The sequence below is a fragment of the Pseudorca crassidens genome, chromosome 2 (genome assembly GCF_039906515.1).
Source record: "Pseudorca crassidens isolate mPseCra1 chromosome 2, mPseCra1.hap1, whole genome shotgun sequence".
In the NCBI taxonomy this organism is placed as follows: Eukaryota; Metazoa; Chordata; class Mammalia; order Artiodactyla; family Delphinidae; genus Pseudorca; species Pseudorca crassidens.
In genome coordinates, this window is record NC_090297.1 from 6,192,851 (window position 1) to 6,216,549 (window position 23,699).

Consider the following 23,699-nt stretch of genomic DNA (forward strand, 5'->3'; position numbering starts at 1 on the left):
CTCGTCCAAGTCTTTCTTCAAATGTCACCTTCTGGGTGGGGACTCATCAACAACCCTATGTAAACTGCAGTGCCCCCCCAACCCCCAGCCCCACACTCCCTAAGCCCCTTCTCTGGGGATGACTGTCTTCTGACTTACCATTTATTTATGTTATTTGTCTTGTTCAATGTGTCTCTCCCTCTCTACAATGTCATGCCACAGGGCCAGGAACTTTTGCCTGTTTGTTCACTGTTGTATCCCCAGTCCCTAGGGTAGAGCTGGGACAGAGTAGCACCTGATACCTCGGTTAAGGGAATAAGTGAATGCAGTATAATATTTCTAGGCAAGATCAACTTATTCTGTACAGTGGGCAGTGTCCAGAGCACACAGTGCTTTTAGGGATCCTCAAATATGGGTTCATTTCTTTTAAAATCAGAAGGGGGAAAAAAAAAAGAACTCTTAGGCCAAGGGAAATGTTTTAATATACAGTATTAATATATTAATCTTTAAACCAACACAGCTGTAAAATAAAATTATATATAATAATATAAAATTATTATATATTATATATAATTATAATATATAATATACAATTTTAATGTATATTATATATATTTAATATATATAATTATATATACATATATATATATATTTTTTTTTTTTATGGAGAAAGGGGCCCACCAAGGCCAGAACGCCTCAGCCCGCGGAAGTCATAGCGGGCCTGTTTCTGGAGCTTTCCTTGCAGACTCTGCCGGCCTTTAAACTTCAGGAGGATGAGCGACTGGCGAGGGGTGGGGGCCCTGCGCGGGGTCCAGCGCCTCCGCGGCGGACTGCAGGGCGGTGCCGCTTTAAGGATGCTCTGCGGGTACCGGCGGTAGGCGGCGAGGATGAAGCCTGGCTAGGATGCAGCCATGACGTCACGGCCCCGCCCCGCGGGGTGATGCTGCAGGAGCAGTGGCGGGCCGGGGGCGGCCGGGCCGGGACCCGAGCTGCGACCGGGGCAGGCAGGACCCCGGCCTCGGAAAGGGATGCCTCCTGGCTGGACCCACAGGTACCTCCATTTCCTCCTGTGCCCTCCGCACAGCTTCCCGGCTCTGTGCTGGGAGAGTCGCGGCTTAGGCCCCAGGGTAATCAGAGTGCCAGGATTGGGACTGGAGGTTGGCACTGAGACCTTTGTTCCCCTTGGATGTCTAATTAATTGAACTGTCAGTGGAGCCCACGTCTCGCCCCCTGAGTGCAGAACTCTCCCGCCCTGAGAAGGGTAGCAGTTGGGTGACAGATTTATTTCACATTTGCAAGGAAAGAGACCGAACACTGGAATTTGCCCCAGGCTTAAGCTCTGCTTATGGGTGCCGGAGGCCTGTTCCCGGGTCACCTGGGCAGGTGTCATCAGCTTCCGGTTCACCTCCCGCCAGAGGCTTAATGAAAGCTCTGGATGGCTGGGGCCCTGGGATAATCTGTCTCAGCATCCCAGGATTAAGTTTATGATGAGCACCAAGGATTTCTGCTTTCTCGTCAAGGGTAATATGCTGAGGCTGAGACGGGAGGGTTACGGCGGTTCGGTTCATTCTGTCCTCGACAGGTCGCTTGTGGGGTTATCATAATGCTTTTGTTTTTCAGTTTTTATAGGGAAGTAGAACCAGGTGCTGATGAAAGTTCAATGTGGCCTCACTGGGGGTTTGGGGATCAGTTGGCTGTCAGGTAGGGGCTAGATTGCCACAGATCAAAAGTGAGAAGTGGGCGACACACAATTGAGCAACTAGCTGATTAAATACATCCCCTGAAGTCCATAGAGCCCTTTACTGGTCTGGGAAGATTTCCTTGAAGTATAAACTTTGAGAATTGGTAGAAGGAAGGACGGGGAAGGGCTGTGCTCCCATGTCATCCCACAGTTGGAAGCCTGGTTTCACGTAGAGAAATGAGGAAATGATTTGAGGTCAGAGTGGGGTAATTTTAAGCATACGAATTACATGGACATTGTTTATTTTTATTAATCCATTGCTGCTTAGTCATCCCATAACACAATTTGAAGGATTCATTCCTTGAAACACCCTCTGTATTCTAGAAGCACAGTGGACCCAGCATATAACCTGGGGGGTCCAGGAATATGTGCACATTTTGGGGGGGCTGAGTGAACGGTAATACAGTGTGATCGAGATGGTCTGATGAATATTTGTATTAAAATTCTATTTTACTAGTTTACATTTTACTTTCTTTTTTTATAACATTCAAAAGTGAATTTTCAGTAGTTCTTAGAATAAACTTCCGTGGACAGCTTTTAATATATGTATTTTTAAATAAAAGCGGTAACCCTGATCGCCCAAACTTGAAGGGGAAGCCTTAGTGAAGACTCTGTTCAAGCTCAGGTTGAATTCCGGTTCAGATGTGTGTCGGGGGGCGGGGTGTAGGATGGGGGTGGTGAGGGTCTCACTTTTGCTAGGACCGGCTGCAGGCTGTGTTTTAAAGCTGGAGGTGGTGGGCAGGTGATGGTGAAATTGTCACATCACAGGTAGAGACATGGACTATTTACATAGTCCATTTTAAGTGGGTCAGATATCCTCCCTTTTCAAAAATATACTTCTGCCTTATGCTGAGTGAGGCTAAAATTCTTCCAGACGGGGCCCAGGGTTCTTCATTCTAAAATGAAAGGGAAGGTTTCTAACGCGTGTTCACTTAAGTTCACTTTATGGGGGTAAAATGCCAATAGGAAAGAGAGGCGTCCTGTGCCTGAAGGGGCAGGTAGAGAGGCACAGAGGGAGTTATCCACCGAGGCAGGTGCGGGGCTGTGACCAGACAGGTGAAGTCAGGTTAAGCTCTCTGACACACCTGGGCTAAGGTCTTCCTTCTGACTTCTAAGGAGACAGTCTTATTATGCGGTGTTCCAGCGGGTCCTCTATTTCTATGATCTATTTCTATTTCTATTTCTATGAAGCTCCAGGGACAACTAACAACCACCTGGGTTTCTGAAGGCAAGACCAGCCATTTTTTCTCGAGTATTTACTATGTACAAGGGCCTGAGTGAGACCCGTGAGGAACATAAACAAGATGCTTTTAGCTTAAAAGTTTAATTTTTTAAAAACTTGACTTAATCTTCGTAAGTGGATTATGTTTTTAGTGAAGTATTACTTGTCTGCATGGTTCTTAGGTTCCCTCTGCTCTTGTTGTAGAGGAGAGCGTGGGATTTTTTTAAGGTCATAAGATATACCTTTTCTAGAAGCGAGAGCAGACTGATTCGCTGGTTATGTCATTCCCTGTCATCTTGGTGTGAAATCTACCTCGTACCAAATCTTCCTGGTCAACTAATCCCTTCTTGATGGGTTCATCTCTCATCACCACATCGCCACCGTGCCCAACTGGTGCACAGAGCTCCTTTGCATGGGTGGTTCCCACCGCTTAGCATGTCTTTCCTCCACTGTTTCACCTAACTTGAGGGCAAGAGCTATGTCTTTCTTTTATCTCTATAAATTCAGTGTCTTGGTATTCAGTACTCAGCCAAACGGGAGGATGGTGGGGGTAGGTGGGCAAGTGGAAGGATGGATGGATGGATGGAGGGATGGATGGATGGATGGATGGATGGATGGATGGATGGATGGATGGATATTCGAAAGAGTGGATGGGTAGACGGGTAGGTTGGGTAGATTAGAGGACGGGTGGTGGATATGTATATGTGGATGTGGATGGATGGGTGGGTGGGTGGGAAGATGGGTAGATGGATGGATGGATGGATGGATGGATTGGTGGAGATGGTTTATTGCGTTAACATGTTGTGTTCTGAATCCTGCTGGGACGTCTCTAGAAAAAATCATTTCTACCACTGGTGTCTTCTGAAGAGAAGGAAGACAATCCCCGAGTGGGTGGGGTAGTGGGGGAGTTTGGGATGCACATCTGGAGTGATAAGGAATTTCAGAGTGATTCATAAAGAAGTTATCGACTAGCAAGAGTGTGATGGAGGGTGTACAGTAAGTTAAAGTCAGAAATAAGGGCCTCATTTCTAAAGCTTAAAAACTAAATTTGATGGGGCTTCCCTGGTGGCGCGGTGGTTGGGAGTCCGCCTGCCGATGCAGGGGACGCGGGTTCGTGCCCCGGTCCGGGAAGATCCCACGTGCCGCGGAGCGGCTGGGTCCGTGAGCCATGGCCGCTGAGCCTGCGCGTCCGGAGCCTGTGCTCCGCAACGGGAGAGGCCGCAACAATGAGAGGCCCGCGTACCGCAAAAAAAAAAAACAAAAACTAATTTTGAAAGAAAGCCTCTACTATTTATCTCGGTAAATAACAAGTGTTCTTGTAAGGAAACCTATCAATGTTGGGAATGTCGTCTCGGGTTCAGGGCCTGCTTCCCAGGAAGGACTCCAAAGGAAACTTAGGCGATTGCTTTTCTGTGATACAGATGGGCTGAGCTGTGTCAGAGAGGTCAAACCCAATGCAGAACTTCCCCCTCTCATGTTTTTATCTGTCTCTTTCCCTCTGATCTTAGTAGCTTTCCTCTCCCTGTGCTTAGTAAAATTGACATTGGCTAAAACGCACAGGTCAACATGCTAGAATCTATTCCTTTAATATTTACAATCTAGATTAATTTCTAAGCAGTGAAAACAGTTGGATGCCCAAGGGCAGGTCTCCGAGTGGCACACATTGTAAACCCCAGGGAGGTGGGGGACAGGGGAGGCAGGAGTGTCTGTGAATTAGCCTACACGCCTGCTAATTCCCTACCCAGGGCGAGGGCGTTGCAAAAATTCCTCAAAAAAATAATTTGAGGATGGAGGAAAATCTATTTCTCACCCTCCCGGATTCTTTCTGTCCCTCACTTTTTTTTTTTTTTGGTAAACTGTATCCCTATTCAGGGTGTTGCCTATAACAAGCAGGATTCAGGGAGTCGGTTTATTTCTTTAAAGAGAGCATTTCAAACACTACGAAAGTCTCAGCTCTCCTGACTCGACTGAAGATTCGTTTGTCCAGCTGATGTAAAAGGAAAAGACTCGAGTTGAACTCATTCCGCGGCTTTTAGGCTTGGGTCCTCCGGCTTGGGGTGGAGAGGACACCCAGGTATTACGGAGGGTGTGACTCTCCATCCCGAGAAGGAAGGGCTGTCCCCTCACCACTTGCAAGCGCTCAGGGTGCCTGTGAGTCCTGTCTCCCCCCAGGGTGCCTGGTCTCCCCCTCTGCTCCCCTGGGGCCTGCAGGGAAGGGCAAAATTAGCCCTGGAAATGGGCCGCAGGTCCTAACACAGCCCGGCAACCTGTGCGGCCTGAGGGCAGCCACGGGGCTCTTGGCGGCTCCCACTCTTCGTGGTTCTTTGCTGGGCCCTCCCGGTACAGCCTGTCTGGGGAACCGTCCCTTTGAGTTTTAGTGCGGGGACCTGAAGGATCTGATCCTCTCTCTGGCTCTGGTCTCCCCGGGCAGGCGGGCTGCCCCGATGCGAAAGTGAGGCCCAGGGACACCGTCCACACAGCAGGCTCCACTCCGGGGGCTCGGTGTCAGCTCTACGGGACCCCCGAGTGAACTCACCTTTCCCACGTGGACGGGTGAGCGGTTCCAGGGGGGGTGGAGGGACAGAGCCACCGGGACAAATGAGCTCGCGTGGTGGAGGCCCCGCGGGTGACGGCTGCCCCCAAACGGGCTTTCCCCACAGGAGCACCCACCGGCTCCCCCTACGATGACCTCCCCGGTGAGCAGCGCCCCTCCGGGAGAGGCCCTCTTCCCCTCCTTGACCCCTCAGGACCTCTGGAGGCCCCCGATCGCCGGCTACTCGGGGTCCATGACCCGGCACATCAGCCACCGGGCCAACAACTTCAAACGGCACCCCAAGAGGAGGAAGTGCATCCGGCCGTCGCCGCCCCCGCCCCCTAACACCCCGTGTCCAGTCGAGCTGGTGGGCTTCGGGGACCTGCACCCCCAGAGGTCCTTCCGGGAGCTGCTCTTCAACGGCTGCGTCCTCTTCGGCATCGAGTTCAGCTACGCCATGGAGACGGCGTACGTGACCCCGGTGCTCCTGCAGATGGGCCTCCCCGACCAGCTCTACAGCCTCGTGTGGTTCGTCAGCCCCATCCTCGGTGAGCCCCGCTCGGCCCGCCCGCGAGGGCCTCCGAAACCTCCCCAGAAGCTTCCAGAAACCTCCGTGGAGGCAGCTTGAGGGTCCCCAGGGGGACAAGGGAGGGGCCAGAGTAAGTCCCCCAGCTGTGTGGGGCTGTACCAGAACACAGGTATGGCCGGTCAGACCCCGTATCTTAAGGGACTTTATCTAAACCAGATAAAGGACCAGACTTCAGCGGACCCCGAGGATTCCACCATCCCGTGCCAGGCGGTGTCATCAGAGGAGACAAGCAGTACAGCTGGGGGTGGTTTGGGTCTGGGAGGTCCTGGTCTTTCTTGGATTCCCAAGGTCATGGCTCCTTCGTGCCTTGTAGGGGCCTAAGTAGAAAATTTAAGGAGAAGCTGAGTGATTCCAAGAGTCTGGTTATCTTTTGTTTTCTAGCTCAGGGTTCTGTTGCTGACTCTGAGTTTCATCATCTTATTCTTCTGATGCCCTGGGGACGTTTGAGTGCAGGTGTTTCAGGAATCTGATGAAGCTGCTTCGGTGTTGGTCCCCATGTACAACGGGGACCTCAGCAGTGACCAGTGACCTGCTCTATTTCAGGATTCCTACTGCAGCCACTGTTGGGCGCTTGGAGTGACCGATGTACCTCAAGGTTTGGAAGGAGACGCCCTTTCATTCTTGTCCTGGCTATAGGTCTGTTGTTTTGGAATTGAAATAAAATGGAAAAAAGAAAAAAGGCCCCAACTGCTTCCTGTTAGGAAAATCTAAAAGAGTGTTGACCAAAACAGTTATCCAGGTCATGTCACTGGTGGTGCGGTAGCGGAGAGCACCCTGTAATCCAGTCTGGGTTAACTGTGAAAATATCTCATTTTGATCACTTTTTAAAAATGAGTTAATAGGGGAGTTCCCTGGTGGCCTAGTGGTTAGGATTCCGGGCTTTCACTGCCATGGGCCTGGCTCAACCCCTGGTTGGGGAGCTGAGATCCCACAAGCTGCATAGCACGGCCAAAAAAAAAAAGAGTTAATAAAGTCTATATCATTCCTGCTGTGCTTGATGAAATAAAAACCCTGATCCAAGTGCTTACGGTCTGATTAAAAAGGAGTTCTTGGGGCCCTAAAGATTTCAGCCTGGGGCTTTCCTGGTGGCGCAGCGGTTGGGAGTCCGCCTGCCGATGCAGGGGACGCGGGTTCGTGCCCAGGTCCGGGAAGGTCCCATGTGCCGTGGAGCGGCTGGGCCTGTGAGCCATGGCCGCTGAGCCTGCGCGTCCGGAGCCTGTGCTCCGCAGCGGGAGAGGCCACAACAGTGAGAGGCCCGCGTACCGCAAAAAAAAAGATTTCAGCCTGAAGTGGTGGCCGCCGGGCCGGCAGGGCCGCGCTTCCCTGGTGACTCTGTTCTCCATCCCCAGGCGCATTGCTGGGCCTCTCACTCTTGCTGAACGGCAGGGACATCGGGACGGCGCTGGCTGACACGGCCCACGACCACAAGTGGGGCATCCTCCTCACGGTGTGCGGCGTGGCGCTGATGGACTTCAGCGCGGACTCGGCCGATAGCCCCAGCCATGCGTACATGATGGACGTGTGCAGCCCCGCCGATCAGGACCGCGGCCTGAACATCCATGCCCTCCTGGCAGGTAAGGTTCTGTGCAACTGGGACAAAATGCAAAGACGTGGGCGAGCACGGACGTGCTTGAAAGTGCGCCTCTCAAACCACATATGTCAACAGTACACATGTTATATACTATAATATCTATATTTAATCTATATTTCTTTTTTTATTGGAGTATAGTTGATTTACAGTGCTGTGTTAGTTTCAGGTGTACAGCACAGTGATTCAGTTACACGTATATAATCTGAATCTCTTTCAGATTCTTTTCCTTTATAGGTTACTACAATATACTGAGTAGAGTTCCCTGTGCTGTGCAGTAGGTCCTTGTTGTTTATCTGTTTGACATATAGGAGTGTGTGTATGTTAATCCCAAACTCCTAATGTAGCCCTCCCCGCTCCTTCCCCTTCAGTAGCCGTAAGTTTGTTTTCTATGTCTGTGGGTCTACTTCTGTTTTGTAAATAAGTTCGTTTGTATCATTTTTTTTTAAGATTCCACATATAAGCGATATCATGTGATATTTGTCTTTCTCTGTCTGGCTTACTTCACTTTGTGTGATCATCTCTAGGTCCATCCATGTTGCTGCAAATGGCATGATTTCATTCTTTTTTATGGAAGATATCGTTGATATATATGCATATATGTGCGTATATAGCTCTGTATGTGTGTATATAACCGTGTGTAAATAGTGTTATACGTCGTTGATTCTCGTTATTCAGGTAGTTGTGTCGTTCAAAGGCGTCACGAGCTCTGAATTAGCCAACCTCGAATCATGGCCCGTGGAGACATACAGGGTTAGGTTCCTGCGAACCTCTGGCCACATCATTTTTGTCAACGGATCAATACCTAGCCTTGTTCTATGTGTTTCTGTTTAAAGACATCTTATTTAGTATATATCACGGATTCATTCACATTGAACTCACGGCCAGCAGCACTATGACTCGTGCCCGAACAAAGCTCGTCTAACGCACATATTTTCCCCATAAGACACATCGCGGGCACCGGGCACTTGGGAACCCTAGACAGCGGTAGCGCTACACTTGGGGGCTGTCGACTAAACAGCATGTCACCCCAAAAAAGCACAAAACTGCAAACATGTAGCACCCACATGGACTATGAAAAGGATGGTTGTTGACAGTGTGAGAGTTGAAACAATAAGGCAGAACATCACTGTGGAAAGTCTTAGCCGGGACCGTGTGTGCCGGGCGACTCTTTCACTGCTCTGGGAATTCCCTGGTGGACCAATGGTTAGGACTTGGCGCTTTCACTGCTGTGGCCCGGGTTCAATCCCTGGTCGGGGAACTAAGATCCCACAAGCCGGGCAAAAAAATTTTTTTTCACTGCTCTGCACGTATCCGAGAGTGATTGCGTGTTACACATGTATTTATTGGGGTTACAAATCAATTTTACTGAGTAGGTAGATTTGAAATATGGAATCCGTGAATAATGACAATTGACTGTGTGTACACACACACGCACACACCTGTGCTGTGCTTGATGCCAGACACGAGAAACATTCCCACTGAGGTCGGGAAGGAGGCAGGAATGACCACCAAGGGGAGGGGTGCTGGGGGAGGGCTGGACTGCGAGTGTGGGGTTAGCGGATGCGAACGATTATATATAACATGGATCGACAACAAGGCCCTAGTGTACAGCACAGGGAACTATATCCTATATCCTGTGATAAACCATGATGGAAAAGAAGATGAAAAAGAATATATATGCATAACTGAATCACCTTGCTGTACAGCAGAAATTAACACAACACTGTAAATCAACTCTACTTCAATAAAATTGAAAGGAAGAAAAAACAAAGAGTCTGTGCTTGGACTTCCCTGGTGGCACAGTGGTTAAGAACCCGCCTGCCAATGCAGGGAACACGGGTTCGAGCTCTGGTCCAGGAAGATCCCACACGTCACGGAGCAACTAAGCCTGTGTGCCACAACTACTGACTCTGTGCTCTAGAGCCCATGAGCCACAACTTCTGAAGTCCATGTGCCTAGAGCCCGTGCTCCACAACAAGAGGAGCCACCACAGTGAGAAGCCCGCACACCACAATGAAGAGTAGCGCCCGCTCGCTGCAACTAGGGAAAGCCCGCGCACAGTAACGAAGACCCAAGGCAGCCAAAGATATAAATAAGTAAATAAATAAATAAATAGTTTAAAAATAAAGCAAACAAGACCTTCAAGGGAATCAACTGCAAAACAGTAAGAGAATTCAGTATGATGTTTGCTTATCAAAGTATCGTATAAAAATCAATCCCTCTAGCGTTTGTATATAAAACACTTATCTTGTTCCAAAGTAAACAATCCCATTTATAATAGCAATGGAAAAGATTTCTAAAAATCCAGGGAAAGATGTCATATGTGTAGGACCTGTGAAGAGGCCGGGGTGGCCCAGGAGCTGAAATCCTGAATCGGTTTTGTGCTTTTCCTCCTGTTCATGGTGGGGCTTTAGGCAACTGCTTGGCCCCTCCAAGCCTCAGTCGCTTCTTCTAGAAAACATCGTTGTTCATCTCTCTTTACAATCCCGTATGCACATGGGTCCAGGGAGCTTCTGCGTGGGTCCAGGCAGGCAGGAGTTTGGAGGGTCGGAAGAAGGAATTAGTTTTTTATCTTATATAGACAGTCCCCAACTTATGATGGTTTGACTTACGATCTTTTTGCCTTGACCAAAGCTATACACATTCAGTGGAAACTGCACTTTGAATCTGAAGTTTGCCCTTTCCTGGGCTAGCGATATGTAGTCCGATCCTCTCTTGTGATGCTGGGCGGCGGCTCCCATTCACCCCCGTGATCTCGAGGGTCAACAGCCCTACACGGACAACCGTTCTGTTTTTCACTTTCAGGACAGTCATCAGTCAATTACATGAGACAGTCAACACCTTATTATAAAACAGGCTTTGTGTTAGATGCTTTGACCCAGCTGTAGGTTAATGGAAGTGATCTGAGCATGTGTAAGGTAGGCGGGGCTAAGCGATGATGTTCAGTAGGTCAGGTGTATTCAGTGCATTTTCTTTTTTTTCCCCTTTTTAAAAAATTGACGTATAGTTGATTTACAATGTCGTGTTAGTTTCTGGTGTACAGCAAAGTGAATCAGTTATACATATATTTATATATACATATATTCTTTTCCAGATTTTTTCCCTTATAGATTTTTACAAGATACTGAGTATAGTTCCCTGTGCTATACAGTAGGTCCTTGTTGGTTATCTATTTTATATATAGGAATGTGTATTAAATGCATTTTCATCTTATGATATTTTCAACTTACAATGGGTTTATCAGGATGTAATTCTGTAGTAAGTACATGAAGATCTGTACTCTTCTGAATTAGTTTTTTTTCCTCTTTTAAAATTGTGTTAAAATACACATAACGTAACGTTTACCGTCTTAGCCATTTTCATGTGTACAGTTCTGTGATACTTTCACACTGTTGTGTAGCCATCACCACCACCCACCCCCGAAACGCTTTTCATCTGTGACACTGAAAGTCTATAACCATTAAATACTAACTCCCCAACCTCCCCGCCCCCCCCAGCCCCTGGCAACCACCATTCTACTTCCTGTCGCTACAAATTTGACTGCTCTAAGGAACCGACGTGAGCGGAATCAAACAGTATTTGTCTTTGTGGCAGGCTTATTTCACTGAGTACAATGTCCTCAAGGTTCATCCATGTTGCAGCGTATGTTAGAACTCCTTACTCTTTTAAGACTGAATAATATTTCACTGCATGTATAGACCACACTGTGCTTATCCATTCGTCCTTCGATGGACACTTGGGTTGCTTCCACGTCTTAGCTATTGTGAATAATGCTGCTGTGAGCATGGGGGTACAAATATCTCTTCAAGACCCTGCTTTCAGTTCTTCTGGGGCCTCTACCCAGAAGTGGAAGAGCTGGGGAATTCTATTTTTAGTTTTGGGGGGAGCCTCCTTATTGTTTCCCACAGCAGCTGCACTATTTTATATCCCCACCAGCACTGCACAAGGGTTCCAATTTCTCCACTTCCTCGTCAACTTACTGTTTCCTGGGTTTTTAAAAATTGTTCGATAGTAGCCATCCTAATGGATGTGAGGTTGTGTCTCACTGCGGCTCTGACTTGCATTTCCCTGATGATCAGTGATGTGAGCACTATTCCATGTGCTTGTTGGCCGTGCGTCTATCATTGGAGAAATGTTTATTTATTCCAGTCTTTGGCCATTGCTTGAAGCAGGTTGTTTGTTTCTTCGTTGTTGAGTATAGTTCCTCAACTGTGCAAATGTATCGCTTCGATCATTTAAAAAAAAAAAAGTTCATAAAGTTCTCCCAAATCTGACCTTGCTTAAGGGTCACCAAACTGCAACTGTGTCTTCAGAAGGAGTGGGGGAAGCTAATTAGGACCATGAATGTGGAAAGTTAAGAATAATAAAGCTGGGGGTGGTGGTGGTGGGGGTAGATATGAGATTAAGAGGCCCGTAAGAAGAGTCTGGAACAAATGAAGTTCTACAGAAAGCCATTAAATAACTAGATTCAGGGTCATGTCCCACCATAGGGACATGTGGAAGGTTGGGCTGAATGTGTCTGAGTCCAGACCTTTCCACAGGCGATTCTGTTGAAAAGGCCAACTCCTGATACGGCTGGATCTCCCCAAGTGGAGGGGAGGGAGGGCCCCTGCTGGTCGGATGCAGGTTCCCCTGCATCGCCAAGAGTAAGCAGAGAGTTTTACTCATCCCAACCAGTAGCCTGGTCAGAGTATAGCTGGACTCAAAATAGAAAAGCACCTCAGATGCGTGATGTGGCTGCAGAGGGGCTGGGCGGGTGGATCCCTGGCGCCTGGCCTTGCTCTGCCACTGGGAGCCCAGCGCTGGGCGGGAGGAAACGGCACTTTCTGGAGGTGAGAATGTCTTTTGCCAATGGCCGGGCACCGTGTGGCATCACCTACATTTTCGTGTTGTGCTGTGTGAACCATTGGCTGTTTGCTGGGTCCCTGAGGCCGTGGGATCCGTGAGCGGGATCAGAGGAAAGGACCAGAATCCTGCAGCCCTCCTGTTCCCTGGTGGCTCCGGGGCCTGGAGAGCTGCCACCAGGGGTGACCCATGAGGGGTGATTTTCTTTCTTTCTTTCTTTCTTTCTTTTTTATAAATTTATTTATTTTATTTTATTTTTGGTCGCATTGGGGCTTCGTTGCTGCACGCGGGCTTTTCTCTAGTTGCGGCGAGCGGGGGCTACTCTTCGTTGTGGTGCGCAGGCTTCTCATTGCGGCGGCTTCTCTTGTTGGGAGCACGGGCTCTAGGCACGCGGACTTCAGTGGTTGTGAGCACGGGCTTAGTTGCTCCGCGGCATGTGGGATCTTCCTGGACCAGGGCTCAAACCCGTGTCCCCTGCATCGGCAGGCGGATTCTTAACCACTGCGCCACCAGGGAAGCCCAGGGGTGACTTTCTTAATGGTGGTCAGGCCCAAGGACGATGTCTCCAGGTGAGGAAGACAGGGGTGGCCACGTGAATTCCCGCACGCACACGTGCAGTGGTCTGTGTGCTGGGGACCAGGTCTCCCGTGTTTACACAGTGCTGAAGCTGGGGGGGGGGGGGCGGGACTCCGAGGGGACAGGTGACCCAGTGTCGACACTCACTTTCGCTCCTCCTAAGACGCCGTGTGCAGCGGGGACCAGAGTGTGGGCAGGCGGTCATCATGCCCTGGCAGGCGGCCCTCAAGGGCAGGGGACCGGGTCCCCCAGGGTCCCCCCGGAAATCCCATTCTCTTCTCCTTTTCTTTGGGGCGTAGGTGGGACAGATGATACATCCGGGTCCTTGGGGTGGATTTTACGAATCAAGTAAGGAAGCGAACACCTTCCTCGGGGGCTTTCTTCCCCGCTCCCTGCCCCGCTTCTCTCCCCAGGTCTCGGAGGAGGGTTCGGGTATGTGGTCGGGGGGATCCACTGGGATAAAACCGGCTTCGGGAGAGCCCTGGGCGGGCAGCTGCGGGTCATCTATATCTTCACGGCCGCCGTCCTGAGCATCTCCACCGTCCTGACCCTGGTCAGCATCCCCGAGAGACCCCTGCGGCCCCCGGCCGAGAAGAGGCCGGCCATGAAGAGCCCCAGCCTCCCGCTGCCTCCCTCCCCTCCTGTCCTGGGTGAGGAGGGCGCCGGCCAGACAGTCCCCTGCCCGCCGGCCAGCAGCCTCCACACCAACTTCTCCAGCCCCATCTCACCGCTGAGCCCCCTCACGCCCAAGTACGGCAGCTTCATCAGCAGGGACAGTTCCCTGACGGGCATCAACGAGTTCGCCTCGTCCTTCGCCACGTCCAACATAGACAGCGTGCTCATCGACTGCTTCACGGGTGGCCACGACAGCCACCTGGCCATCCCCGGCAGCGCCCCAAGGCAGGCAATCAGTGTCAGCTTCCCCCGGGCCCCCGACGGCTTCTACTACCGGGACCGCGGCCTCGGGGACCGGAGGGACGTCGCCCTGGCCACCGGCCCCGACGGGGACGTGCTGAGGGTGGGCTCCTTGGACACCTCCAAGCCACGGTCGGCTGGCATCCTAAAGAGACCCCAGACCCTGGCCATCCCGGACACAGCCGGAGGAGGTGGCCCCGACACCAGCAGGAGAAGGAACGTGACCTTCAGTCAACAGGTAAAAGCAAACGTCCGGGGGCCGTGGGAGGGGGGAGCCAGGGGTCAGAGGGCACCGTGCGTGGTCCCCCCTCGTCAGATGATCTGGAAGGGAATTCCCGGCCCATCTGGGCATATCAGTCAGAAGGGGCCTGGGTCTAATAGGTGGGCCCCGGGGACATCCCCATCCTTACATCCTGTCAGTGTCGAGATTCTGGGCCCGACGTGAGCCCACGGATGCCTTCAGGGTCTCTGCTCGGGGTCGCACTTTAAGACACTGGCCGCAGCAAAGGCCCGGCTCTTTTAAACACCCTTACGTTGGCCCAGGGCTAAGCCGGTGAGTTTGTCACAGCCTCACGTGTACTGCGGTCATTCCTAGTCTTTTCCCTGACACGTCCAGCCCACTTTGGCCGTGTGCGCCCAGTGCCAACTGAGCTAAGTCTTCCTGAAGGACAGAAACAAAACATAAACCTGGCGGCTGTTTCTGGGGCCTCCTTCCCTCCCCAGGTGGGCAACCTTAACCAACCAGCCCAGAGGCTGTCGATACTCTGGATCCCAAAGGGCGCAGGCATGTTCTGGGAAGGAGAGAACCTTCCGGAAGGCTGTCTGTGTTGTATGTAGGATTGGCTGGAAGGCCACGAACTGACATGTGGGATTTTAGCTGCTTTCAGAGTCCGTGATCTTGGAAGAGGCTACTTTATATTAAAGAGAGTTATGCTCATTTAAAGTAGACGTGAGGGCCTCCCTGCCCTCAGGGGCATCCCGGGGATGGAGTTTCCTGAGCAGGAAGCCTATGACCCTTGTTCAACCCTCACAGGCCCCCAGAGGGGCAGTTCTGAAGGCGGGTGACCTGGACATGCCCCTTGGACACGGCTGCCACGTGGCCGCGTCTCCCGTGATGTAGGCCCCGCTCTGCCGGCCCGACCCTCCGTCAGACATCCCCACCCACACTCCCGTGCCTGGGAAGACCCCCTGATTTCGTGGGAGGCTGACATTGGGAGGTGGCCACGCATGTTCGCTTCGTTGTGAAATTCTGAAGCTTAACCACGCCTCCTTTGTGTTACCGCGAGCTGGTCTTAGGGCCACCTCTATCGTGTCTTGAACTCAATGTCCTCCCATCTCGAGGAAGCGCTCTGCACAGGTGGGCGCCAGTCCTGCAGGGAAGCAGCCAGGTCCCCGTGGGCAGCATCCACAAGCTCAGGTCTGGAAAGCGTCTGAAGAACTGAAAATCGCCGGAAGGAATCCCATCCTTGGCAAAGGAAAGCCACCTCTCTAATTGCTCGAGTCAAGGGCATGTCATCCTCATACCTAAGGACAGCAGAGCAGTTCATGAAGCCTCTTGTCAATCCTGGGTCATCCTGTCCTGTTTCCCGAAATTCCACCTGGACTCTAGATACAGTCCTTAAATTCTGGTTGAAAAATCTCTTCTTAATCCTTTTAAAACTTTCCATTTTCGAATCAGTTTTGGAGGAAAGTATAAAGTTCATGAGCTAAATATGAACACATCTGGGCTCAGTGGGGACACAGATGTCAGTCGAAGTCTTCCTCCGGCAGCTGTGGGCGACAAGCTCTGCTGATGCAGCTGCCCTTGGAACCGGCATCGTGGGCTGTTCCCTTCCTTTTCATTCACCCACCCGGAACGTCCAGGTGCCGACCCAGCGCAAGCTCCCACGTGGACCCAGAGTAAGGCACCTTCTCTCTTGAGACGTCCAGCTCCCAGAGGCATCCGTTCACCTGGTTGCTGTCTGCACCCCCAGCCCAGGCGGGACCACGGTGGGGCAAGGCCTTGTCATTCCGGGAACAGGCGGCAAACTGAGCCAGTGAGTGTATTTGGCGATGGAGTTGCCCTGACAGATGCTGGTGACATGGAGCTGCCTGGGTGCCCGGCTCCCTCCCTGCACGGGCTCTGTTGGCCACCCTAACCCCTGTATAGGTAGGAGTCCACCTGTCCAGATACCCAGTCACCTTGGAATCAGTCTTTTACATCCTCTCTTACAGATAAGATGAGACTTCGTAAGGTCTGAATTTCAACTGACCCGTATTTCTTTTCTTTCAAACGTGTTCCACGTTTGGCAAGGTCATAGCTTCCTCTCTGTGGCCCAAAGGCAGGCACCGCAAAGGGAAATTCGATTCTCAGCCGCTTCCGTCTCTGAAGAGACGCCTTAACGTCATTTCTCTCTTTCGGGTGGTGTTGGGTGTCCAGTTCTCACCGCCCAGGAAGACAAACCCTCCCAGCCTCTGGGTTTGTGTTTCTGATTCACTTTCTCATCGAAGCAGAACACACGCTTCCGAGGAGTGCCTGGGGTTTGATGCACTGAGGAGGAACTTTTGGGGGCTTCCCTTTCAGGTGGCCAATATTTTACTGAATGGCGTGAAATACGAGAGTGAGCTGACGGGCCCCAGGGAGCCGTCGGGGCAGCCGCCGTCCATGAGGCACCTCTGCTTCACCATCTGCAACATGCCCAAGGCCCTGCGGCACCTCTGCCTCAACCACTTCCTGGGTGAGCTCGCGGCGAAGCCTCCCGCGTGTCCTGCCCCCCTCAGGTGGCCCTGCGTGAGGGGCAAGGCTCCGGATGCCTGGAGGCCTCTCCCCTCCACTCGGCCTCCCCAGGCGTCACCAGGGGCAGGGCGTGGTGGGGACGGGCGGGGCAGGGGGGCCGCGGGGAGGGCTTTTCTCCAGGAGGAGCCGGGTCTCCACGGAGCCCAGATCCTCAGGACCGAAAGCCCTTCGGGCAACTCACAGTTAAGGGGGGGCATCCCTTTCCCACTAGTGGGACTTGTGTCTTAAGCCAGTTTGGACCCCTCAGGCTTAGAGCTGAGACGTAAACACACACAGACACACATGTCCAGTGCTGGTCTCACGTTCACAGGCTTGGCTTTCGAACGACTACCGAGAAGCCCCACTTGCGTTCCGTGCCCTTCGGTGTCTCTTTGCTGTCGGGTTGTTGGCCGTCTGAGGATGATGAGAAATCTGAGATAATCTAGGCTCTCCAACGTTGTGGGATGTAAATCAGAATGACCCTCTAGGAGGCAATTGGGCAACAGGCAAGGACCTTAAAAATGCCCATCACCTTTACCCCAGAGGTCCTACCTATTTGGCGTTCTTTGCAAGGATGTAGTCCGAGGTCTCATCACAAATACATGCGCGAGGTATTTCTCACAGCACGACTCATGATAGCCAAAGACTGGGATGGGGGAAAGGGTAGATGTCCAACGATGGGAAGACGGATCCACACTGTGACGTATTTTGCTGCCACTAGGATGGGGCTGTTTATGAATATTTAATGGCATAGGGAGCATGCGTGATAATTACTGGGGTTCAAGAGACCCCATAAATATCACCTCCTTCCTCTATAAAAGAGGAAATGGACGGGGAAATCAGAGGAAGGAGCGCTGTGGTTTTCTCGGTAACAGAGCAAATTAGATCTCTATCAACACTTGCCCTTCCTAATGTATTTCTCCCAGGTAAACGGGTGACCCCTGCCCCCACACTGTGGCTGGAGCCCCACTGGCATTTTCTCGCCTCCCCTGCAGAGGAGGGAGAAACAGGAGGAGCTGAGGGTTAGCTTTCCTCCTGGCAATAACGTTCAGAGAAAGAATAGAATATAAAACCTTCACGCGACAGAGCCTATGTTATAAGAATATATATTTTAAAAAGACGGGTAGGAAACCTACAAAATTTTAACAGCGGTAAAGTCCTGTCTGCGTGGTGAAGCTATAGGTAATTCCTTCTTTAAGTTTTGAATCGACAAAACTCACGGGCTCCTTCAATCATCGGTCAAAACCACCTGCGGGCGGAGGAGGGGCCACGGGCCAGCGCCTGCCCAGCGTCACCGGCCCTTCCCCCCTCCCAGGGTGGCTCTCCTTCGAGGGGATGCTTCTCTTCTACACGGACTTCATGGGCGAGGTGGTATTTCAGGGGGACCCCAAGGCCCCGCACACGTCGGAAGCGTATCAGAAATACAACAGCGGGGTCACCGTGGGCTGCTGGGGGATGTGCATCTATGCCTTCAGCGCCGCCTTCTACTCAGGTACCGGTGGGCGGGGCTCAGCGGGGCGGGGCCTCCGTGGGAGTGATAACGGCCCCTGGGTTGGGTGGCTGGGACCCATTCAATGAAGGAAGGTTGTATCTTTACAGCTGCAGACATAGCATCCCAATTTGGGGGGAGACAGCGCTGTTTTTTTCTCCGTTATCCAGTGACCCGTCGTCAGGGGTCAGCTGGGGACGCTGCCTGGTGCTGCGCGGCGGGGCAGGGCCGGGTGGGGACGGGCGTGTGTACGGCCCTGAGTAAGCAGCTGGCTGGGATGGGGCGGGGTGTCAGGCCCGTAAGCGAGGGACACGTGGGGGCCCAGGGACAAACCACGAGGTCACTCCCGGGGGGGTGTGCCGTCCACCTGCCACCCCTACCCCACCCTTCCCATGTCGATCTCATGGTGGCTGGTCCAGAGGGAGGGAGGGTGCAGGTTTGACCGGGGGTGCAGCTCGAGTGAGGCTGTGGAACACGTGGGATGGGTGCGGGGAGGCCAAGACGACCCTGAGGTTTGACTCTGCGTGCCCCACGGACCTAGGACGCTGTGCTGAGTGCCTGTGGGCTCCGGGGCGTCCCAGTGGTGGCCTAGCTGGCGGCGCACAGCCCCCAGGCTTCATCTCAGGGGTCCGCCCACGTTTTCAGTAAAAGGCCAGAGAGTCTGGCCTCTTGGCTTTTCCGGCCACAGGCTCCGGTGGGGCGACCCGGCGCTGCCCTCGAGGCAGACGAGGCGTGAGGAGCACACGGGGCCGAGTTCCAGCAAAACTTCGCTGATGTGCCCGGGATTCGGATTTGTATGATTTCCATGCGCCACAAAAGATCTGTCTTCTTTGGACTCGTTTTAAACATTTAAAAATGTGAAAACCGTTCTTAGCTCCGGGTGGTACAAAAACAGGCTGCAGCCCAGACTCAAGCTGACGGCTGCAGACTGTGGACCCCGTTAGCAAGCTGCAGCCCCACAGTCAGGACCGTGACTTTTGGAGGCGGTCGAGGGACCACATTATTAAGGAAGAATTTCTTGGCTCTCGCTGGCGGACCCCGGTGGGCCTGGGTGTTTGGCGGCACCAGGACGTGGGGAAGCGGCCCCGGGGTATTTGACTCCGGAAAGGGGTGTCATGCGGAACCCGAGCTGCCAGCCCCCTCAGGGTCCTTAGACACTGGCCGGCCGGGGTGGGGCTGTCAGTGTCCTTGTGTTAGGAAAGCGACAGAAGCACTACGATTCGTGCAAGAACTCAGGGTTCAGCCGCAAAACTCTCAAGCCTCTTTGATCTTTCCACCCAAAGACCCCTTCACCTGCTGCAGCACTTGGGGGCCTCCCCTGGGTGTGCAGGGGGCCACCCCGGGCACTGCCACCCATCCGGACAACCCCATCAGTGGTCCCTTAGCTCCCTGGGGCCCCCGATCGGGTCTCCCGGTCAGGGGCGAGCTGCCTGCCGGCCTGGCGGGCGGCCTGGGGCCCCAGGCGGGGCGCCGCTCACCTTCTTCTCTGGGTCGCAGCTATTCTGGAGAAGCTGGAGGAGCACCTCAGTGTCCGCACGCTGTACTTCATCGCCTACCTGGCCTTCGGCCTGGGGACTGGGCTTGCCACCCTTTCCAGGAACCTCTACGTGGTTCTGTCCCTCTGCATCACCTACGGGATTTTGTTTTCCACCCTGTGCACCCTGCCCTACTCGTTGCTGTGCGATTACTACCAAAGCAAGCAGGTGAGTGCCGGCCTTCTTGCTTCGGGCCCCACGTCCAGGTGACTCTCCACCTGCGCAGGGTCCCGGGACCCGCTGCACAGCTCGGGGCCCCGTTCAAACGGAAGACGATCAGGACGCACCGGCAGAGCACGAACCCCGGCAGGAAGCTGCTCGCGCAGGGAACTGGGGGGCGCTGGGAGAGCCGCAGGGAGAGGGCTCTGCGGGGCTTTGGGGCCAGCTGGGGGCATGTGGGCACCAAAAACTCAGCGGTCGAGGTCAGTAATTCGTGAATGTGGTTTGTGTGAAAATGAGCATCAATGCCAAAAATCCACACTGAGCGAGAGATCGGGGACGTAAAGACAGGGAAAGGGACAGGGCTGAGCCGAGTCCTGGTGGAGTCCGAGGCTAAAGGAAAACTCAGGAAAACGGATCCCGTCTTTAGGTCAAATTCTGGTATTTTGTTCAGGGTGGATTTTCCCTTAACAGCTTTATTGAGGCAGAAGTCATCACAATGCCACACAGTTCACCCATTTCCAGTGTACGATTCAGTGGCTTTTGGTGTATTCACACCATCAATTCTAGAACATTTTCGTCACCCCCAAAAGGAGCCCCCTCCCCGTTGACCATCACCCCTCCAGCCCTCCGCTCCCCTGGATGTTTCCCGTCCATGGGATCACGTGATAGGTGGCCTTGTGCGTCTGGCTTCTCCCAGCCTCGCGTTTTCAAGGCTTATCCGCCCTGTGTATGAGTGGGTCCCTGCCGCCTTCCTCCTTGTGGCCGAATAACGCTCCCGTCGTAGGTTTTTGGCCGTGACTTTGAGGCTTTACAATATGGCACTAAAAGACCACCTTGACGGCTGCCTCTCCCGCAGCCCCTTTAACTCCGGGCCCCTGGCGCCTCCCCCAGGCCTGGCCCCGGGGGCTGACTCGCCCCCTGGACGGTGCTCAGGCTGTGCACGTGACCTGAGCACACTGTCCCCCTTGTCACCTCCCGGGAGCCCCCTTCACCGGGGTACGCGGACGTGCTGGTTCTCGGTGGAGGGCGGCCCTGCCCCGTGGGAGGGGACGTGGGGCCTTGGGCCACTCGACCCCGCTGGAAGGCTCGGGCCTCTGCTGCCCGTCAAGTCTTCTGGACACGCGGTCTCCGCTGGGCTGCGGGTCCAGGGCTCCCCTGCGACCTCCCCATGGCGGTGGCCCCCACGGGCTGGGCGGGTGTCCCCAGGACTCACGTGACACCAATTCGCGGGAACACAGCCTCGGCGGGGCGGGAGTTGTCCAGCATCCCAGAGGAGAGCACAGCTGCATCTGGGAGGGGGGCCAGGCCGGGCGGGACCCCGGGTGGCGCCCAGCCGCAGTCCGCGGGGTGCAGGTGGCCTGTGCTGGGGGCAGAGTCACTCCCGCTGCCACTTGGCAGCTCTGCTCAGAGACCACGTGTCACCTGTGTCCCCAGCGTGGTGCTGGCTGGGGGCGGAGGGAGCCTGACGTCCAAGGTGGAGGCCACAGGCCAGAGGAGCAGCGCTGTAGACCCTGGGATCTCTGAGCACGACAGGCGTCGTAGGGACAAGGGTTCAGAGAGGGCGGAGCTGGAGTGGAGGGGGCCGGGCTGGCAGGCCCCGCATCTCCTTTAGAGACAGGAGACCGGGAAGAGGCCGTGCCAGCCCCTGCTGGCCGCGGGTTCCTTTCCTTGTCGTCATCCCAGAACACAAATATTATCAGTCTTGACCGGGCTCCCTGTGCACGTGGGGCCCGGAGGACGTGAGCTGCTGGGCACGGGTGCTGGGTCCCAGGGCCGCAGGGGGCCTGGTCTGGCTGACGCACATCTCTGGTCAGTTTGCAGGGTCCAGCGCCGACGGCACCCGGCGGGGCATGGGCGTGGACATCTCCCTGCTGAGCTGCCAGTACTTCCTGGCCCAGATCCTGGTGTCCCTGGTGCTAGGGCCTCTGACCTCGGCTGTGGGCAGCGCCAACGGGGTGATGTACTTCTCCAGCCTGGTGTCCTTCCTGGGCTGCTTGTACTCCTCCCTGTTTGTCGTCTACGAAATCCCTCCCGGTGACGCTGCCACCGCCGAGGAGCACCAGCCCCTCCTGCTGAATGTCTGACGTCCAGAGCCGTGGCTTCGGCCTCGAGCCTGGGCCTGGGTCGGGAGCAGGCCGGCCGGCGGAAACCCACAGGGCCCTGGTGGATGGAGGCGTGACGGGTTTCCTGATGGGATGTAAATATGTGGTAAATCAATAAACGGCAGCAGCAAAGCGTACAGTTTCCAGTGTGGCTCCCCGAGGGGTGAGAGGTCACCTGGGGATTGGGCCACTCGCCACGGGGACTTGGGGAGGGGGCTGTGAGTATCATTTATGCATATATATATCTCTATATTACCAGCTGCAGCTTTGCACCCTGCCTCCCACCCCTACCCCCTGCCCCGAAGACACCTGGCAACGTCTGAAGATATTCTGGGTTGTCACAACTTTGCTGCTGCCTGGGAGGCTGTAAACACCCTACAGTGCACAGGGTGACCACACACAGCAGAGAATGATCCGGCCCCGAATGTCCACAGTGCTGGTGTGCAGAGAGCCTGTCTAACTACGCTGCTTCCCAGAATAGAGTTAGAGCAGACAATGCTTTTGGGTCAGAAGACCTCACACTCATTCAGTCACTCACTTATTCATTCATTCATTCTCCCATCCATCCATTCATCCACCCATCCATCCCTCTATCCATCCATCCATCCATCCATCCACACATCCATCCATCTGTCCATCCATCCATCCGTCCACCCACTCATCCACACATCCATCCATCCATCCATCCATCCATCCACCCTGCAGATACTCATCAAGGGCCCTGGGAGTGGCAGGCAGTGGTAGGTACTGGGGACCCAACTGTGAGCATCAAGGCTCTGCCTCATGGGGCTGATGTGACAGGAGGAGAGACAGACAATACACTGACCTCTAGGCCTGAGAATGATGCCAAGTGCTGGGAAGAACACAAGCAGGGTAGGAGGATGGGTGATGGGGTCGGGAGACAGCTATTCCAGGGAGAATGGGGCTGGTGTGTTCAAGGGACCAAAAGCTCAGACTGTGAAATGCCCCATAAGGTGGGAACTGCAGAAAGTGGAGCCGACGTCCCTGGTGAACGCCCATCCTGCCCTTGGACTTCACCCGCCCACCCGTGCCCACCATCTTCCAGTGCTGTTTATGGACCTGGATGAGCCTCCAACTTCTTGCGGGTGTCGAGATCCTTCGCCACGGGGCTTCTCGTCATCTTCCATCAGTGGACACCGCGAGCCACCGCGAGCTGGCTGGGCCCCTTCCTGGTGCACCCGGGCGGGTCCTTTCCCCGTACTGTGCACGCCGAGCAGGGAGGGGTGCGCCCAGTCACCGTCGTACCCGCTGCACTGGGCCCTGGTCACTCATACCCTCACTGCACGGTCCTGATGTTTGGGGGACACACAGGACACACTGACCAGAAGGCCCAAACAAGCAACAGGCGTCCCGGCCCCTTGCCAGCCCCTGAGGAGAGTCTGGTTTATGGGCAGCTAACGTGTCCCACCATCTTGTCCTGACCAGTTAGGGAGAGTTGGGTGCAAAAACCACAGCCCTCTGCAGGGGACTTTGGCCACCTCCCCACATGGGCCACAGCTTTCTCACCTCGTCCACGCTTCCCCCAGACCCGCTTCAGCCACTGTCTGCTGCCCTCCTGGAGCTGAGGGGGCTCCCGTGGGGTCCCTGGGGTCCAGGCCCTTCCTCCCCGCCCCCTCCCTGGTCCACGAGCTCGTCTCCAGTCTG

General features: G+C 53.9%; 1 protein-coding gene across 4 annotated transcripts; it reads left to right on the forward strand.

Annotated features, from left to right (window-relative positions):
* The first annotated feature begins 853 nt into the window (after positions 1 to 853).
* On the forward strand, positions 854 to 22,169 carry SLC45A1 (solute carrier family 45 member 1). 4 transcript variants are annotated; one of them, XM_067719148.1, is made up of 9 exons: positions 854 to 1,030; positions 5,603 to 6,023; positions 6,608 to 6,700; positions 7,414 to 7,638; positions 13,490 to 14,229; positions 16,555 to 16,708; positions 18,062 to 18,238; positions 19,733 to 19,938; positions 21,754 to 21,958. In XM_067719148.1, exons 1-9 carry the CDS (start codon positions 920 to 922, stop codon positions 21,805 to 21,807), a joined length of 2,181 nt encoding a protein of 726 aa, XP_067575249.1. In that variant the 5' UTR covers positions 854 to 919; the 3' UTR covers positions 21,808 to 21,958. The 4 variants fall into 4 exon arrangements, with proteins under 4 accessions (XP_067575249.1, XP_067575229.1, XP_067575240.1 ...); XM_067719128.1 differs by having other exon boundaries at positions 876 to 1,030; positions 21,747 to 22,169; XM_067719139.1 differs by lacking the exon at positions 854 to 1,030 and adding an exon at positions 1,384 to 1,500 and having other exon boundaries at positions 21,747 to 22,169.
* The last annotated feature ends 1,530 nt before the right edge of the window (positions 22,170 to 23,699 follow it).

Bases quoted from the DNA above. Each gene is read 5' to 3' on its own strand.
- SLC45A1 (XM_067719128.1), top strand. From the start codon at position 920: ATGCTGCAGGAGCAGTGGCGGGCCGGGGGCGGCCGGGCCGGGACCCGA. The intron at 1,031-5,602 runs GTACCTCCATTT...CTTTCCCCACAG, and splicing joins CCTCCTGGCTGGACCCACAG to GAGCACCCACCGGCTCCCCC. The intron at 14,230-16,554 runs GTAAAAGCAAAC...CTTCCCTTTCAG, and splicing joins ACGTGACCTTCAGTCAACAG to GTGGCCAATATTTTACTGAA.